At 41.4% G+C, this 19,210-nt stretch overlaps 1 protein-coding gene across 1 annotated transcript in view; it reads right to left on the bottom strand.

Moving 5' to 3' along the window:
- The window catches only part of FRZB (frizzled related protein), a 33,392-nt gene extending 19,405 nt beyond the window's left edge, over positions 1-13,987 (bottom strand). Inside the window, exons 1-2 of the mRNA XM_026492386.4 lie at positions 12,530-13,987; positions 5,072-5,119 (exon numbers count right to left, since the gene is read on the bottom strand). Of these exons, the coding sequence (XP_026348171.2) occupies positions 5,072-5,119; positions 12,530-13,007 (526 nt within the window). The 5' untranslated portion in view covers positions 13,008-13,987. The remainder of the gene's footprint in view (positions 1-5,071; positions 5,120-12,529) is intronic.
- Positions 13,988-19,210: the final 5,223 nt, after the last annotated feature.

A 19,210-nucleotide genomic window follows, 5' to 3' on the forward strand; every position in this document is an offset into this window, starting at 1 on the left:
AAGAGCAAATACAGCATTAATCATAGAAATAAAAACTAGAAACAACCCAAATATCCAAGAACATTAGAATAATGTGTGGTATACTCATATGATAAACTACGATACAGCAATGAAAATTCACAAGTACTACTATACACAGCATAATAAAGAGCAAAGGAAGTCACGCCCTATATATATATGTATATATAGCTAGTTCAGAATCAGGCAAAATTAATATATGGTATTGGAATTTCTCCTAGCAATTACCTTTGGAAAGAAGGGTGGAAGGAGCAATTTGGAAGAGGCACAAGGAGGTTTCTGAAGTGCTTGTAATGGTATATATCTTGATCTGTGTGATGGTTACCCAAGAATGTTTACTTTGTGACAAGTCACTGAGCTGCACACTTATGATTAGTGCTTTTCTTTGCACATACGTCATACTTCATTTGAAAGCTTATTTTATGCTAAGATGGAATAACTAGCCTCTACCCTGTCTCTCCCACTGAACACAGTTACAGAATGCATGAAGCAACTACTTAAGGACTCCAAAAAGTAAATAGTAGCAGGAAGACTGGGGGAAAAGACCAATACTATCAAACTGGTAGTAGGTTCATCAGATTTTCCCTTCTGGAATCCTCCAGCCTAGTTTCAGCACAGCCCATGGCCTGTAAGCGGGCATGATGCAGACAGAGTTCTTCAGGAGAAGCCCTCCAGTCCTGACTCAAGAAGTAGGAAAAGGGTCTTCTAACACTCCATTCTCTTGTACCCCATCCCTCAAACAATCCTGGGGCCATGCTGACAATAGCTGCACCAAGGGAGGCCCTCAGGAGCCTAAACTGCTGATGTTGAAGGACCTCCTTTGTGATTGGACATGTAGTGTCATGAGACTGGGCCAAAGTTCCATCATTTTGTCTTCCCACCATCTGGCCTCAGATGCAGAGTTAGTCATAGGAAGTACATCAGAGAGTGGGATAAATAAAGCTCCAGCTTTTGGCCAAAAGACCAAAAACAGGAGCCCCAATGAACTGAAAAATACTGAGAAGACCACAGAGAGAGAGGAACTTAGAAAAAATTCCATAAAATTGTATATGAACTGGTAGATTCACCCCTGGGTATATATGAGTCTGACACTAAACAGTACACCATAGACTTTGAAAACTAAACTATGGGATAGATCATGACCCTGATCTCATACTGGCCACTGGGTAGGATACACATGGGATGGATGTGAAAGTCATTGCAAAGATGGACAATGGAACGGATACTGAAAGCACAACCCACAGGAGACAAGTCAGAATTTGCCGCTTTAACCCAGCAAGATTGACTCCTGCTAAAATAAAAATATCAACATTCTTCATAGAACTTTAAATAAGACCCAGATTCTTAGAACATAATAATCAAAATGACCAGGATGCAATAAATTACTCTGCATATGAAGAACCAGAAAAATCTCAATATGTACGGGAAAAAATCAGATGACACAAATGTTGAAGTTATGCAACAATACTTTCAAGGCAACCTTTATAAAAATTGCCCAAAAAGTAATAGTGAACACTCCTGAAATGAATGGAAAAATAGAAAGTATCAAGAAAGAAATACAAGATACAATGAAAAACCAAGTGGAAATTTTGAACGTTGAAAATTGCAATAACTGAAATAAAAAATTCACTGGATGGGCTCAATAGCAGAACAGACATGATCAAGGAAAGAGTCAATGAACTTGAAGACAGACAAAAAGAAATTATCTAATCTGAAGAAACAGAAAAGATTGGGAGGGGAATTAACAGAGCCTCTGCAACCTGTGGGACAATAACAAAAGCTCTAACATTCACATCATCATGGACTTGGAAGTAGAAGAAAATGTGCTATAAAAATAAATATTTGAAGAAATGGTTGCTGAAAGCCTCCCAAATTTGATAAATGCAAAAACTTATAGACTCAAAAAACTCAGTTAACCCTAAACAGGATAAACGCAAAGAAATCAAATGTCCAGACATAGCATAATCCAACTGCTATAAACTAAAGACCGAGAAAAATTCTTGAAAGCAACCAGAGAAAACTGATGCATTATATATAGGGAACAATATTTGAATGACTACCAATTTTCCATGAGAAACAATGAGGACAGAAGTAAGTGGAATAACTTTTTTAAGCACTGAATGAACTGCCAACCAATAATTCTATATCCAATGAAAATGTCCTTCAGGAATAAAGGTGAAAGGTAGACATTTTCAGATAAAGGAAAACTAAGAGAATTTATTGCCACCAGAACTGCTCTAAAAGAAGTGTTGAATCGAACTTTACATCAAAAACCAGGGATGTACTGTATGGTAACTAACATAATTAAAAAAACATTTAAAAAAAATTAATAAAAGAAGTGTTGAAGGATGCTCTTCAGGCAGAAGGAATACTAGAAATCAGGAAAACAATAGAAATTAAAAACATCTGTGTAAACACAGTAGGCTATTCTTCTATTGAGTTGTTTAAAATATTTTTAATGTCAGGGTGCCTGGGTGGCTCAACCAGTTAAGCATCCGACTCTTGGTTTCAGGTCAGATCATGATCTCAGGGTCAGGAGATCAAGCCCCCCATCAGGCTCCATGCTCGGCACAGAGTCTGCTTGAGAGTCTGTCTCTCACTCTCCCTTTGCCCCTCCCCCCCCAAAAAATAAATAAATAAATCTTTAAAAGAAACATTTTTAATGTCTGAAAGAAAAAACACAAGTATATATATTCTCATGATATATATATATATATACCTTGTGAATATATATATTTATCTGTGTGTTATATATGTGTGTGTGTGAGGGAGAGAGAGAGACATTCACATAATCCAAAATAAACTAGGAAATAGAAAACAGGAATGAAAAAGAGAAGGAACAAACAGAAAACAAACAATATAATGGTAGATCTAAATACAAACATATCGATAGTCACATTAGATGTAAATAGTCTCAATACACCAATCAAAAGACAAAGATTGGTAAAATGGACAAAAAAACCAATACCAACAAAAAAATGACCCGATTACACAAGGTACACAAGAAATTTGTTTAAAACATAATAATATAGGTATGTTAAAGATAAAAGGATACAGATGACCTTGCAAATACTGATCAAAAAAGAAAATTGAAGAAGCTATGTTAATATCAAAGAAAATAGACTTTAGAGCAGAGAAAATTACCAGAGATAAAGAGGGACATTACATGATGAAGGGTCAATTCCCCAATTAGACATAAAAATACTAACTGTGAATGTACCAAATAACAGAATTTCAGAATACATGAAACAAAACTGAAAGTCCTGATAAGAGAAACAGAAAAGTCTACAATATTTGGAGACTTAAATATTAATCTCAAAGTGATCAATAGATCTGGTATCCAGAAAATGGGCAAGAATATAAAAGTACTAACCAACAGTATTAACTGATCTAATTGACACTTAAAAACATTCCACCCGGGATGCCTGGGTGGCTCAGTTGGTTAAGTGTCTGCCTTTGAGTCAGGTCATGGTCCCGGGGTTCTGGGATCAAGCCCCACATTGGGCTCCTTGCTCAGCGGGGAGCCTGCTTCTCCTTCTCCTCCTCCCTGCTTGTGTTCTCTCTCACTATCTCCATCTCTCTCTCTCTCAAATAAATAAAAGAACATTCTACCCAACAACTGCAGAATATATATATATTTTCCCCAACACAAATAAAACATTCGCCAAGATAAATCATATCCTGGGTCATATAATAAGGGTCATAAAATAAACCTTACCCAATTTAAAAGAATAAGATTATACAAAGTATGTTCTCTAATCATAGGGGAATTAGAATAAAATATAACAACATAGAGCAAAGAGAAAGAACTCCAAATGGCAACAAATTTAATAGCACAATCCTAAGTAATTCATGAGTCAAAGAGGTAGTCTCAAGGGAAATTATGAAATATTTTAAACTGAAGAAAAATTAAAATAAGACCTATCAAACTCTGTGAGAAGCCAATAAAGCCATCCTTAGATGGATACTTATAGCATTAAATTACTATACTAGAAAAGAAGAAAAGCCTCAAATCATAATCTAAGCTTCCACCTTAAGGGGGAAAAAAAAACAGCAAAATACATCCTACACAAGCAGAAGAAAGAAATACTGAGCAGAAATCAATAAAACTGAAAACAGAGAAACAATAGAGAAAGTCAATGGAACCAAAAGATGGTTCTTTATATCCAGAATACAGCACTACTTTAATAGGTGTGAGCTATCACTCCACACCTATTAAAAGAGCTAGGATTAAAAAAATAAAAACCTGAAAATACATGTCAGAAAGGGTACACGGCAATCGGAACTCTTACACATTGCTAGTGTAAAATGGAACAGTCATTTTGAAAACAATTTGGCAGTTTTTTTTTTTACAAAGTTAAACATACCATTACCATATAACCCCAGTAATTCTATTCCTAGATATTTACCCTAGAGAAAATAAAGACTTATGTTTATACAAAACCTTTATACAAACGTTAATAGATCTACCCATGACTGACAAAAACTAGAAACAGCCCAATAATCCTTCAAGACCTGAATGGCTAAACAAATGGTAATAGACCCAAGTCATTAAACATTTGGCAATTAGAATGAATCACTACCTGCAGCAACAACTTGCATGAAGCTCAAAGGCATTATGATAAGTGAAATGAGCCAATCTCAAGAGGTTACACACTCTACCATTCCATTTATAAGATCATCTCAAAAAGACAAAGCTAGAGTGAGGAATAGATCAGTGATCACCAGCAGCAAAGGGTGAGAAAAGCTTGTAATTATGAAGAGATAGCATGAGGAAGTTCCTTTTGAGGTGATACATCTGTTCTGTATCTTTATTGTGGTAGTGGTTACACAAGTCTACTCGTGCATTAAAATCCACAGAACTCAAAATCCACACAATTTTTAATGACCAAGAGAAAAGGTCAATTTTTATATGCTAATTTTTTAAATAAAATATAATTTTTTAAGTTTACTTTTAAAACATAGGGCACAAATGTACCCATATAAGAGTTGAGTAGGTTACAAAGACTAATTTGAACACAAATGAAAACTAGGAAGATAGTGATGTACTCACCACTGCTGGCCCCTCTACAGTTTCCATTACTAGAATCCATAGGAAAATCTGAAAGGTGATAGAATAAGGAAAGAATTATAATCTATTCATTATTATTTCAAAAATTCCCATATAAAATCTAATTCAGTCATGAATTTAATTAGGGTAAGAACCCAGGAGTCTCAAGGAAGTGGATTCTTATTAATGCCATGAACTTGGCACTCTATTACTTATAGGTCAAATAAGGACAAGATCTATTCTTCTGTGTGATTGAGAGATGATACACTTTCCTGAATCCTCATCAACTGTGCGTAAAATGTCAGGATTTAATAAATTTTTGAGTCTCATGAAATTTCTGACGCAATAAAGTCCACATACATATTAAGTGCTCACCCAACACTTGTGTCATACTAAAAGAAGCAAACACATCTCCTCGGTAAATAGATCACGCATGACTAGCATATATTTAAATTCTTAGTGCATCAGGAAAGCACTTAGAACACATTCTCATGCCCTTTGTTACTTGTAAACTAAACAGTTCTTCAGCAGAAAACAAGCCTACCATGCAAGGACCACTCAAGCCGGTGCAATTAATAGACATGGCAATAACTGGAAATTGCCAATGACTCTTCTCATGTTCCCATAATCCCAGAAAATGGTAATGATACACAGTAAATAGTACTTATATAAAGTTCTTCTGTGTTCTAGTTAACAATGCAGCCTCTAGTGGATACGAGTGTCCCAGCAAAACACCATGCTGAGACTTGCTGCGCCTCACTATGTAATCGTCTTGAAGCTTCAACTCCCTCCTTTCACATGTTTTAATTTTGTATTAACACTTTATGTTAAATGAGTTTAATATCTGTTTATCCTAACAGAAAATAACATTCTTCCTCTGTCCTTTTTCCTTATAGGATGTCTCATGAATAAATTAAAAAGGAGTGGCTAAATACCATTTTAGGACAATAGCACTCAAAATTACAATTAATGAATTACTTTCTCCAGCTTAGTAATCATCACCTGGGATTTGATTTTTTAATCTTTTTTTCATTTTTATTCATCTGGTATTTAAAAAGCTATATACAAGGAAAGAAGTAACCACCAAATAAACAAATAGGCAACAAATACTGTATTCTAAAACATTAGGTTCAATTCAGTCATATACTATTAATGACTTTTATTCTATTCAAAGACTTTATTCATGATAAATGTATGCAAGTATTAAAGTAACATGCCAATGGTTACTGAATAAGTCCAATAATCATGATAACACACATATGATCTATAGAAAAATGATCTCTCTGGGGGCACCTGGGTGGCTCAGTCTGTTAAGCACCCAACTCTTGATTTTGGCTCAGGTCATGGTCTCAGGATCATGAGATCCAGCCCTGACTTGGGCTCCATGCTCAGCGGGAAGCCTGCTTGAGAAACTCTCTCCCTCCCCCTCTACCCCTCCCCTGCTCACACACACACTCTCGCTCTCTCAAATCTTTTTTTAAAAATGAGTTCTCTATAAATGAAGAAATTATATTAATCCACATGTAAAATAACTGTTAAGTGTTGAAAGGTTGAGATAAAAATGAAAAATAAATCCCTTTCCTTGGGGAAAAAATCCCTTGATACAGCTGAACCTAGGCAAGTGGTTTTCTTCTTTCATTCTCATTCACAGGAAAATGTTTCTGTTTTTAAAAGTGCTTAGAAATAAGCTGTTAGAATTATAAGAGAAAAAAACAAAATTATCTGGTCATAAATAATCCAAAGAAAACCTGTTTTCAGAAAATTCAACTTGGGAATTCCAACAAAATCATCCTACGTTAAGATTATTAGTAGGCATGAGTAGGTTTTATGCCCCAAGGATTTCTAGTAGGAGTCATAGAAGTTTCCAGAAGAAGAGTCTTAAAGGAGCTGGGGAAGGTTGGTTCCACATAACATGTATAAGAAGTATGGAAAGAAACTACAGTACTCACCAAGGGACCTGCAAGTCTTTAAGGGTGGCTAAAATAGAGAGATGTGGGAGCAGGGAGAAATGGAGCTAGAGGGATAGGAAGGGATGAGGTCATGAAGGTTAGAGACAGACACCAAAAAAACTTTAAGCAACAGAATTGCAGTTCAAGGGGCGCCTGGGTGGCACAGCGGTTAAGCGTCTGCCTTCGGCTCAGGGCGTGATCCTGGCGTTATGGGATCGAGCCCCACATCAGGCTCCTCTGCTGTGAGCCTGCTTCTTCCTCTCCCACTCCCCCTGCTTGTGTTCCCTCTCTCGCTGGCTCTCTCCCTGTCAAATAAATAAATAAAATCTTTAAAAAAAAAAAAAAAGAATTGCAGTTCAGAAAGATCATCCTATTGGAATAAGGAGGGGCAGTACTGGGGGTAAACAAGCCAGTTATTATCCTGTGGCCATAATCCGTGTGAGATGTGTTGAGATCTGAACTAAGAAAGTAGCATCAGAAAAGGAAGGAAGGAAATTGGAATCAGAGTAGATCCAATAACCGGCCCCTACTGAATGCGGGGGGGGGGGGGGGGGGGGGCGGGGGGGCATAAAGAATAAGGTAGAATCAGGGCCCCTGGGTGGCTTAGTCAGTTAAGCATCTGCCTTCAGTTCAGGTCATGATCTCGGGGGTCCTGGGATGGAGCTGTGTGTCAGGCTCCCTGCTCAGCATGGGGTCTGCTTCTCCTCCCTCTGCCCCTCCCCCTGCTCGTGTTGTCTCTCTCTCGCTCTCTCTCAAATAAAATCTTTAAAAAAACAATAAGGTAAAATCTAGGCTGACTCCCAGGTCTGGAGCATGGGTAAGCTGGGGCCTCATAACCATATAAAAAATACTAGAAACGAATAGGCAGATGAGGGTAAGGAAATGAGAAGTTCATTTTGTGGCGTGAGGAGATTGAGGGGCTCAGGGTTAGATGTGAGAGTCTGGAACGCACTCTGTTATCTCAAAAGGGCAGTGAAGTAGTTATCTCTTATCTCTTGAAATCCCTGGCCAGGGCTGTCTTTTATTCTCTTAAGCTACATATAAGTGGGCTTTCAAAATACAATGGACAAAATTTGATCCTTTAACTGCAACCTGAGTGTCAAAAGACACAGATTCTTTCTAAAGTTATGAATCACCTCTTTCTTCATGAAACAAAAGTGTAGTGGAGAATGGCTTCTGGCTTGAATCTTTTCTCTTAATAGGTTTATGAACTTGCACAAGTCACTCACACGCCTCAGCTTCCTTTTCTTCAAAATGGGAATATTAGTACCTACCATGTAGTTATTATAACAAATTGATATGCATAACACACTTCAAACAGCAGACAGAACATGTTTGTATATTCTGCTGCTACCAAAGGTCCCTCTCCTGAGAGGACCTGTCCTCTCCTAGAGCACACTGTCGTTGTTACGCTTTGCCATTTATCAATCACTTCACATGACTAGTTCTTTTGTTCTTCTCTGTTCTCACTGTCAATCTCAAATGACTTGCTCAAGGTCTAACATTAATGGCAAGGCTGGAAATCCCACTGAGGGCCTCTACCTCTCAAACTGTGAAATTGCAGAAACAGAACCAATTCTTAATTATTCAAAACTGTATCTCTTCTTTCTATATACCTAGTGGAAAGACAAAGGCCGAATATAACGGAGTCAATTCTGCTATTTACAGCAACAACTATCTGGAAATTTGGTAGAAATGAAATAGAAATGAATTATTAAAATAAGATTTGGGGACTACACAAGATTGTATTACCACTAATTAGGTTAGCTATAATGAAATACCAGAACTTCGGAGATAGTCTCCTCCCTACCCCATCCGGAACACCTTTCAATATTTTGTGGAATGAGGGATCCTTAGAACCGTTTTCTCTCCGGCCTTAATCTAAAATTTCCATTTCTCCTTTCCATTCCATTTTCCTCCTATCACACTAAATAATTCTTCCTTCTTGGTATTTGGCCTCTCAAATATTTGTAGACCAGAGCTAAAGAAAAGGCTGCCTGTTCCTCGGGGCGCAGAGAAACGACTCCACAGTGGTGCGTGCATGTGAAAGCTGGCGCGCAGGCAGGCAAGAGAGGGCCTGGAGAAGTGTGTTGAGCAAGAGCTGCGGTGACAAGCTAACACTGCCGCGGAAACCAGCGATGACTGAGGATTGATTATAAAGCCCTTGGCATGGTGAACCATGGCTGTTGAATAAATAGCTGGTAAATATCGTACCATAAGTTTTCTTACATTCTTGATCTCTACATTTCCAAGATAAACTATTTGTAACTAATAGGCATCCCTCAGACTCATTCTTTCTTCCTGGTGCTCCCAACAGGATTTATTCTTGAGCCTGAGATCCAGGTCCACTTGTGGAAAATGCAATACTAAGCTTATGTGTTCAGAAGGAAGATCTGCTTTTCCAGTTGGGTCCCAGTGTGAAGCCTGGTTTCCAGAGCTGAAGTGATCAAAGTTCTACGCTGTATCTGCATTGACCAGCATACCATTTTAACAAAGAAAACCTCATTTTGATAGAACGATGATAACCATGGCGAAAGAGCAAAGCAGCACCATAATCTGTTAGGGACCGTGTCCCAGGTACTATGCTGCTTCATTCCATCTTCACCATCCCCGGGGGATGTAGAGGCAGGCTGTCTCCATGATACAGACCAGAAAACTTTCGATCAGAGAGCTTCTAGAATTTCCCCATAATAACACTGGAGAGGAAGCAGAGTCCAGATTCAAAGCCTGGTCTGCTGGGCTCCCAGTGCACACTCCTGACTGGCCACACGATACTGAAGACTGGACTAGAGGTCTTAAGTGGCTGAAATGAATTCTCAGATAAAGCAGTTGTGCGTGAAGCCACAGCTCCATAGTAAGTATACAATGTGGAAAAAGAAAAAATGTATTGTGCATTTGTCAGTAATGGTCAGGATAGGGTTTTTTTTTTTTTTAATGTATGCTGGCCCTTAGTATTTTGAAAGCAAAAAGTAGTTTGAAGCACTACTCCATTTCAAAATGCTTTGTAAATGGGCCTAAACTTGTTTGTGGAAACATACTGTGCTAGGACGGAACAGACCCATGTGAATGGTAGGATTTGAAAATCCTCTTGGCATTGAAGGAATGTGCAGGGTGGCCCCTTCTATTCAGGGAGACCTCATTTTTGTATTCGGCCGGATTCTAAACATAAAACATAAGCAATTCTGTTTACACCTAAAGGAAGGGGGGAAAAGGGCTTCGTGAACTATCATATCCCACTGAACCAGAGTATATTGCATCGTAAATTAAACTGGCCACATATGGTAGTTCCTAAGTAATTCCAGGTGCCTGACAGTTCGACCCAGGGTAGGGAATGCAATTTTCAGCAAGCTGGCCTCGGAAGCTGGGAGACGCTTAGGGTTAGAATCCACCTCTCCATTCCCCATCTCCCCTCCCCTGCAGCCCCCTCCTACCACCAGTCTCTGACTCACACTGCAGGTTGTGGTAAAGGAAGACCATCACAAAAATACAGTTCCCACTGCCACCCAACCCTAGGTATTTTTCTAGCAAGGATGCTGTCAACAAAGCAGATATTATGGCATTTTAAAGCAGCTCAGAAACCAGGTCCCACGTACTGACAAACTGTTTCCATGCATGACCTGTTTGAGTGCTTCAATGAGGCAATTGTTCTGCATTTGGTCCCTGATGCTAGGTAATTCAGGGACACTTAAGGAAACTGCTTCCCATCCATATTGGCCATGGCTTTTGAAAGCTGTTTACCTCGCCAAACCGCTCTCATTTGAGGTCCATCTCTAAGAGAGGTGTCAGAGCAAGTCTTCTCCTTTAAGGGGAGGAAAGCATTTCTGAGTGAACCATAGTCACCTCATTCCTAGTCCTTGGCCTGAGTGAAGCGCCAGCATTTACTGATTCTAAGTGCCTGGCAAAGCCAGGCAGCAACTGACCAAGCTCGTCCAGACTCTGCACAGCCTGGGATGCTAGTAAGTACACAGGCTCAAGAGCGCTCTTTTAGCCCAAAGAGTAAGAAATACATTCCCTTCTGCTTATAGTATACAACCAGTTCTTAGCTCTTGGTTAAAATCAAGAGGACAATAGGTCTATAAGACCAATTCACTAAATGAGAGGATGATCGAAAAGCTTCCAGAATCTTTGTTTGGTGATTTTGCAGCTGTTTGTACTTTTCACCTCTTCACTCACTTTCCATTAAGCAGGTCAATGTGCACGGAAAGCAAATTTTCCAAATCAATTCTCTGACAACCCAGAACTGTTACCTAGAAATGGACTAAGGGCATGAGCATAGGCTGAGCGAGTTGAGAGGCAGAAGAAGGAAAAAACTGATGCCCAGGAAATGAACAGAGGAGGCAATCAAGTCATCGCATCTAGTAACAGAGTTCCTCTGGGGAGGGTGTGAAATACGACCAACCATAGAAAGTATGAAATTGTATGAAGGGTGAAATTTGAGTTCAGGGGTTACTGGTAGGAGTGATATTGAATAAGAATTAAATGAACCATAATGAACTAGGTCTAGCTGAGGTCTTCCGAGTTAGGACTGTCATAATTAGACCAAACACCAGTGAGAAAACAACTTGTGATGGATTCCATGAAATGTAGAACTGCAATCAAGCTTTCCGGTGGGGGAAGATTAAGATGAACGTGTGGCTGAAGTACACACGGAACAAAGGGCATGAAATAAGGTATTAAAGACATATTTGCCGAGCATAACAATGGGATAAGGGGGGAGATTAAAAATAACGTTACATGAGTGAATGATGATAACACGCCTTAAATATAACTCCTTTCATCCATATGTCACTTACAAAAGGACCTGAAGGCATGTGGGAATGTGAAAAGAGCCCAGCAATTTCACCTCGCCAGCTCTGAGGCTGGGAGCAAGTCACAGACACTAATTAGCAGTGCATAGCAATGTTTCACAGCTGTTTCAGTCTGGAATGGAAGAACAGTTTATCTCATTGAAAGGAGGGGGAATTTTAAGGTGAAGGTAATTGCTCAAATTGGACTTTGAGCAAACACATACCACTAACATCTGCGGGTTGGAGTAAGGTTACTGAAATTAGGCATTTCTAATGATTAGAAGAAAATGCTGCTTCAGTTTTCTGTTTTCACAATATTGACAAGTGGCTAAACCAGCAAAGCTCTGGAAAACGGATGACTGAGAATGCAAGAGAATCTGGAAAGAAAGTGCAGTGACTGTAAATAAATTAAGACAGTAAGAAAGGAGCATCACTAATACAAGATGTGGTGACTTGGACATGTAAAGGACGGAAAGTGTAGGGTCAGCGTCGACAACAGTGTGACCGGAGTGGAATGAACTGCCTGTTTTAGAAAGACAGATACTGGCATGGAGTGCATCAGTTTGGAAGAGAGAAGGAAGAAGTGGTGCCCCACAGAGTGATTAAGAGAAGCGATCCCAATGGGGGGGGGGGGGAGGCTGGATTAGAAAGTAAAAGGCGAGTCACAAAAACTCCTCGAGAAGCGGGGTGGCTAGAGGTCAGGAGAGAGGCTGGGCCGGACTCACCCGCTCCGTCCGCGGTCACGATAGCCTCGGGAGAGATGCACACCCCACGGTCATAAACAGGCAGCTCCTCGCAGGCCAAACTCTCGGGCCACAAGTGGCCGTACTTGATGAGGATGGGCTCACAGCCCTGCCGGGCCCGCTCGCACACAGACTTGCAGGGCTTGATGGGCTCGTGCTGGAAGTCAATGGTGCAGATGGGCGCGTACATAGCACAGAGGAAGAAGAGCAGATCGGGACTGCAGTGGGTGCCCAGCAGACCTTCGAACTGCTCAATGGCCAGGATGGCGTTGGCCTGGGTGCTGTGGTGCAGGTGGTTGGGCATCTTGGTCATGTTCCAGGGCAGGGACTTGCACAGGGGGATACGGACGGGTTCACAGGCTGCAGCCCGAGCTCCGGGCACCCAGAGCAGGCAGAGCGCAGCCAGGGCGAGCAGCCCGGCCCGCAGCAGCAGCATCCCTTCTGGACTGCCGCAGACCATGATCCCGGCAGGACGGGGCAGGGTGGAGCAGTGCCGAGGACGCCGAGAGGCCCGCTCCGCGGTCCCCTTTCCCCCCGCTGCAAGTGGACACAATGATCTGGGAGCTTCTCCTCCCCCGACGATCTCAGTTTCCTTGGATCAAATTCCCCCAATGGGGTCCCACGAGCTCCGCCGACCTCCGCCGCCACCGCCCCTGCCTCTCTGGCTGTTCTTTCCCGACGTCTAAGCCTTCTGGGGCAGCAGCATCTATTTATTCCCTGCTCCCTCTGGCAGAAGCGTCAGACTTCGCAGATGAATCAGATTAGAGGAAAACAAGAAGAAGCGAGGGAGAAATAAAAACAAAAGTAGAATCCAGCTGAGGCAGTTGGAGCTCTGGACTGTCACGTCCCCTGAATTACGAAAAGGTGCTAACAGAAGCATGAAATTCTCCAATGGGAAGGGGGGGCGAAGGGGGCGGGGATGGAGGGGAAACCACAGGGAAAAGACTCTTAATGGGGGAGGAGGGTGCAGTAAGAGTTTTCAAGTCTTGTAGGCTGAGCAAAAAGATCCAGCTCGGTGAGAACTGCCACGGCTGCAGCGACCGCCACAGGCTGGAAGGACCCGCCGGCCGCAGGAACCTCGACGCGAGGTCCGTGCCTCGATCCGCCGCTCTGCGCTTTCCCACCTCCTGGCCCGAAAGGCAGCTCCGCCCCCACCCTCCCTGGGTGCAGTCCTAGCCTTCCGACGCCAGCTCCTGGGAAGGGAGCAGGGATGGAGGAGAGAAGGTCTGCGGAATGCAGGCAGAGGGGAGGGAAGCCTCGAGAAGCAGCCAGGATGCCATAACCCAACACAGCGCTGACTTGAGACGTGCACCCCTTCCCCATCCCCACACTGGCTCCAAAGAAGAGCCCCCAGCCTCTGCCTGAAAGCCTACACAAATCCCTCATGGAGGAGTACCCCAAGTGCCCCACTGGGGAGCCGGCCCAAGCCCCCTCGCTCCCTGGAGGTGGCTCTTTAAGCAACTACAGCTTTACCTCTGCAGATCGCCAGCTCTGCAGAAAGTCAGACCTGAGGAGGCTGGACTGCTGCAATGTCACCTTAAATGTCCAAGTCACAGAAAACACAGACCCCTGCGTGAGTGGTGGAGACTTGTCAACCCAGAGGTCAGGACTACGGAGTCTGCATTATGAATAACAAAGTGGGGGAAACATGCCTTTCAAAAAAAAAAAAAAGGAAAGAAAAGAAAAATGCTGTACATAATTACAAGTAGGCCCCCAGAAGCAAGAAGTAAGGTTTAAAATTTTTTTTTCTTTGCCCAGCAGAATTAGAACTTTTGGGTTTGCCTCTTAAGGTTAAGAGTGAAAAATTACCTGCTTTGAGGTATTTGGATATTTTTTTTCTGATTTTACTCACTACAAAAACATGGCACTAATTATTTCTTTCTCGTCACCAACGATCTCACCTAACACTTGAGAGAACTGTGTAAGAAAATTACTCCACACAGGTAATAATAATCATGATGATGATGACAACAATAAAACCCTTCCCATCCAAATTAGCTCAATCTAGAGAAGAAAATAGAAAACAGATCCCCTCCCGGTCTGCTCCTTCCACTAATGAGCCGCCCCTTTTCCTTCCTCTCCCCCTCTCCCTTCTCAGGGCATATGGAAAATGGAATGACCCACAGAGGCCCTGCACCCTGCCCTTTCACCCGGCAAAAGGATTGCAGAATGTCAGAAAACACAGCCTTCATTGAGAAGAGAAGGAAACAAACCCTAAAACAAAACAGGAAGTCACCTCTGCTCTGCATCATTGAGATATTTTGCTGCTTTAATCCAGCCATTTCTCACAGTCAGTCAGAAACAGAAAAAAGACGCCCCCACTTCAGAGCACGAGGGGAGATGCTGGTTTCCGTTCCCCAGCATCGACCTGCTGGCACTGACAAAACAGCAGTGCTCACTTGGGTTTATGGAATTTTATCTCTAAAATGACCATAAACAGCAGTTTGTGACTAATGTAAATTTTTGCAGAAGAAAGTGTGTTCCACTTAGGAGGGGGAAAAAAATACACACAAAGATGGTACATAGGGAGTCATTTAGTTAGTATACAAACTTTGCCTGGTCTACGATTATTTAATGTCATGTAAGAGAACAAAGCCAAAAATTATAGAAATGAATTAGATAAAAAATGATATAGCAAGTACAATTTGGGGGAGCAAAATTGAAAACAGTTGATAATAGAGCGTGTACGGGCTACTCTGCATCTAAAAATGTAGCTGGGATTTTCAATAAATTAGCAAGAAGAAGCGAAGAATAAATATAATAGATTGTTTGCTATATATGTTGGCCTGTTCATCCTAAGGCTTACAATATAAGAAGAAACAATTGTTTTTATGGTTCCACAACTATCTGGAATAAAAGCTGCTTTCCTTCCCCTTCACAGAAGTTAATTATCCACTTTGTCTAACATGCCCCTTCACAAGTCTTCTTTAATCCAAATGTGTCTTTATCAAAACCCAAAACCAATGTCACTGCCTCCCAGAAGGTTTTTCTAGTACACTGCCTGGTTCTGTTCATTTTTCTAGTTAGTTCCTCTTGAACTTGGTTCATTTTTGCAAATTATTCTTTAGCACCTGTCAATGTATTGCTTTAAAATTTTTTCTTTTATTCTTTCACCTGGGTGTGTGCTGCCTTCCTAAGTGGCCCGCATGATTTTTTTCAAGAAGAGAATTCATCTATATATTTTGAAACAGGCATTTGAGAAATGTGAACTAGTATAGTTTAGAATGCAATATTTTAAATATTAAAATATAAATGTCTGAAAAGTAAAAAATAAACACCTTAAAGAGAAATAAAATACAATTTGAACAAATAGTGATAGCAAAGTTTGAAAAATAGGCTATGTGATCATGAAGAAAACACAAATTACGCGTGACGGTCACCACTACTGGATGAGCCATACCCTAAGAATGAGTGCCTTCCAACAGCCCCACGTTTAGAGAAAATCAAGGGAAGATGGAAACCTGGTTCCTCAGAGGAAATGGGTCATAGGTAATTTGTTTCTTTTATGTTATTTCGATGTTTTTATTTAACCAGCGTTGAACTGACAGAACCCTTCTGTAAAAGCTCGCCTGGGCTGTGTGAAAGCAGCTGACTGCTTCAGACGTCTCCCCAGATCTGCTGAAGAAACCTTAGAGTAAAGAATTTGCAGGCAACACATTAGTGGCTGGAGAACGGAAGCTTTTAAATGATATTTTGATGGGCACAGCAATAGGTATCTTTTAAAACTCACTTTTTAGAACTAAGGATGAAAATCAAAGATTTTTGCAGTGGATTTTATAGTTGAGAGAGTTGTCAAGGTGGCAAATGCAAAGTATTAATGTACCAAGACCCTGAAAACTATCTATGAAGACCAGATTCCAAGACCTTAAACAGCCCCTGAAGCACACCCAGTGCCTCTTCAGGGGATGAGGGTGCTTCGAGTAACCACGTGGCCCCTGACTCTCTGAGAGCTGCAGCATAGCGCCTGCCCCCAGGGCCTCCTTGGGGCTGTGAGTCAATTCTGGGCTCTTAGCTGCTTAGGAAGTGTCCCCAGACCTACACATGGCCAATCAGTCTTCTCAGAATGCATCATGGCCCCATGGTCACTGGCATTTCATCTCATTTCCTGACAAGGGTTCCAGTAGCGATTTCAAGAAAAGATCTTCCTATATAATTGTTGAATCACTGCATTTTATACCTGAAACTGATAGAACATTGTCTGTTAACTACACTGGAATTAAAATTTTTAAAAATAAAAATAAAATACCAGGAGCGCCCGGGTGGCTAGGTTGGTTAAGCATCTGCCTTCAGCTCAGGTCATGATCCCAGGGTCCTGGGATTGAGCCCCCGTCAGACTCCCTGCTCAGTGGGGAGTCTGGTTCTTCCTCTCCTCCCCATTTGTGCTCTCTCTCTCGTGCTATCTCTGTCTCTCTCTCTCAAATAAATAAATAATCTTTAAAGTAAAATAAAATAAAAAATTAAATACCAAACAAAAAAAAAAGAAAGAAAAGATCCTCCTAGAGGTGTTCATTGTGAAATAGCCATCTTCCCAAAATTTAAATTTGACCAACTTAAAAAAAAAAAAAGAATTTGTAATGTCTTGTTTTTGTCAGTAATTTAACATTCTTTTTCATCTGTTTAAGTACACTTTAAATTACCCCGGGTTTACGTTTGTAAGAGGATCCACATCTGTCCCTTAAGAAAATGTGCTTACATTTCTCTAAGCAGGGCTGATATGTGAAACAATTAACTAGTACAAGCACGGACATCAATCAGTCTGAATGACTGAGGCTAGTCCCACTCTGCCGACTGGGGATCATCCCTCTGTACCCGGGGAGGAAGGGAACTATACTATCTGTGAGGCACATAAACGATTCAGATGTTTTGCAGGAGGTATTCGCTCCAAAGACAAAGAAACGGAGGCTCAGAGGAATGGAAGAATTTCCCAAAGTTCTCACAACTAGAACAGGACCCAACAGAGGCGGGACTTGAATCCATGCTCCTTTCCCAACTCCAGCAATCACACTTCTTCCTAGGCAGAGAGGATCTAGGAACAGGAAAGACCACAGCTCTCTGGGGACCTAGGTTTCGGCCCGAACCCTGTTCACTCAGGTTGTCAGACGCTGGCTTTGCTTTCCCAGGAACAGAATGTGCAGCCCTGCTCTTCAAATCTGGAGATCTTCTTGCTTTGTGGCCCCATTCAAACTGTTCTGCCGACCTTGTAAGTCCTCAAGTTCCACTTTAGGAAGATACTACCTTTCTGGTGTCCAAACAGTCCAGTAAAAGCTTCCCGCTGGGGAGCTACACCGACATTAGGGCAGGGACTCTCCAACTGTGGCGTGCAGCAAAATCCCCTGCAGGCCTTGGGAAAACACGGGCTGCTGGGCCCCATCCAGTTTCTGGTATGGTAGGTCTGGGGTAGGGCCTGAGAATTTGCATTTCTCATATGTTCCCAGGTTATCTGGGATTGCTGTCCAGGGACAACACTCTGAGAATCACCCTTTTGAACTAGTTTCGAAGCCCTGATTTACCCTTAGTAAACTTTGCATATTATAAAGATTTCATTATTTTATTGCCCAGTTATCTTTTCTTAGGAGGAATTGAGAAGCAAAATTTCAATAAAGCAGTCTAACAGCTAAATGACACTCTGAAGGGCGGCTAGGGAGAAAAAGAGGACTAGATTTCTCTACTAGTTTACTCAAAGGCCAACCTCAGAGCCCCAGTGAGACTTGACAATAAAATCAGCTGGCTCTCTGACCCCGACATACTTTCCTAAAGGAAAATAGCACCACTCCACCCCCACTGCAACAAAAGAACAATAGATCCAGCTTCAAAGAAGTTCCAGGAGTAACCATAGTATCTTAGTAATGAAATGAACCTCAGCAATCTAGCCCACCCACCTGTTCCTCCCCCTCTAACCTTCCAGCCTTCCCTACCTTATTTTGAAAAAAACTCAGAGATAAAAATCACTTATGCAAAATCATGGATGGAGTCAGTTAATGGCAGTTAATGGATGCTCAATTCAATGATCTTTCTATTTACACCATCCTTTGTTGGAAGCATGTGTCTTTCTTTCATTTGGAAACACCAATGCCTGTATAAAATATGTATGATAACTAAGCATAATGGTATTCAGTTTTACAATCCCGCAAAATCATCCAAACCTTCCAAACAGCCCAAATGGATTTGGGGGTCCAGCAGAAGTAGGGGATGCATCCAAGTGGACCCCAGACTGTAGTGCTCCCTCTGTCTAATGTCAGTTGAATCTCAGGTGATCCCGAATTTCTTTCTCATCTCCCTTTGAAAATATTTAATTACAGATGATTTCTAGAACACCCTTTTGCCATCTTACTCTAGAACAGACCTGCGTGTTTTGTTATATCTTATGTTTTATATTTTTAAAAGTCTTTGATTTACTCCTTAGTTCCCCCCTCTGATGATGAAGGGAAATCAAGCGGCACACAGGTCATTCCAACACGCGCTTTAGGCTTACGGCTGAACAACTGAGCAACTGACCGTGACCATCAAGGCCAAGTTAGAAGAGCCTTAAAATAACCCCCACGGTGTTAGAAATCCTGCAAAAAAAAAAATCAGTAAGAAGCAATAACCCAGCTAGTTCTCAGTCATTGGTGATTTGTTAAATGTGAGTCGTACATCTCATGTTTAACCTGGAAGATGAATTGT

This window comes from Ursus arctos, unplaced genomic scaffold, assembly GCF_023065955.2.
Source record: "Ursus arctos isolate Adak ecotype North America unplaced genomic scaffold, UrsArc2.0 scaffold_1, whole genome shotgun sequence".
Lineage (NCBI taxonomy): Eukaryota > Metazoa > Chordata > Mammalia > Carnivora > Ursidae > Ursus > Ursus arctos.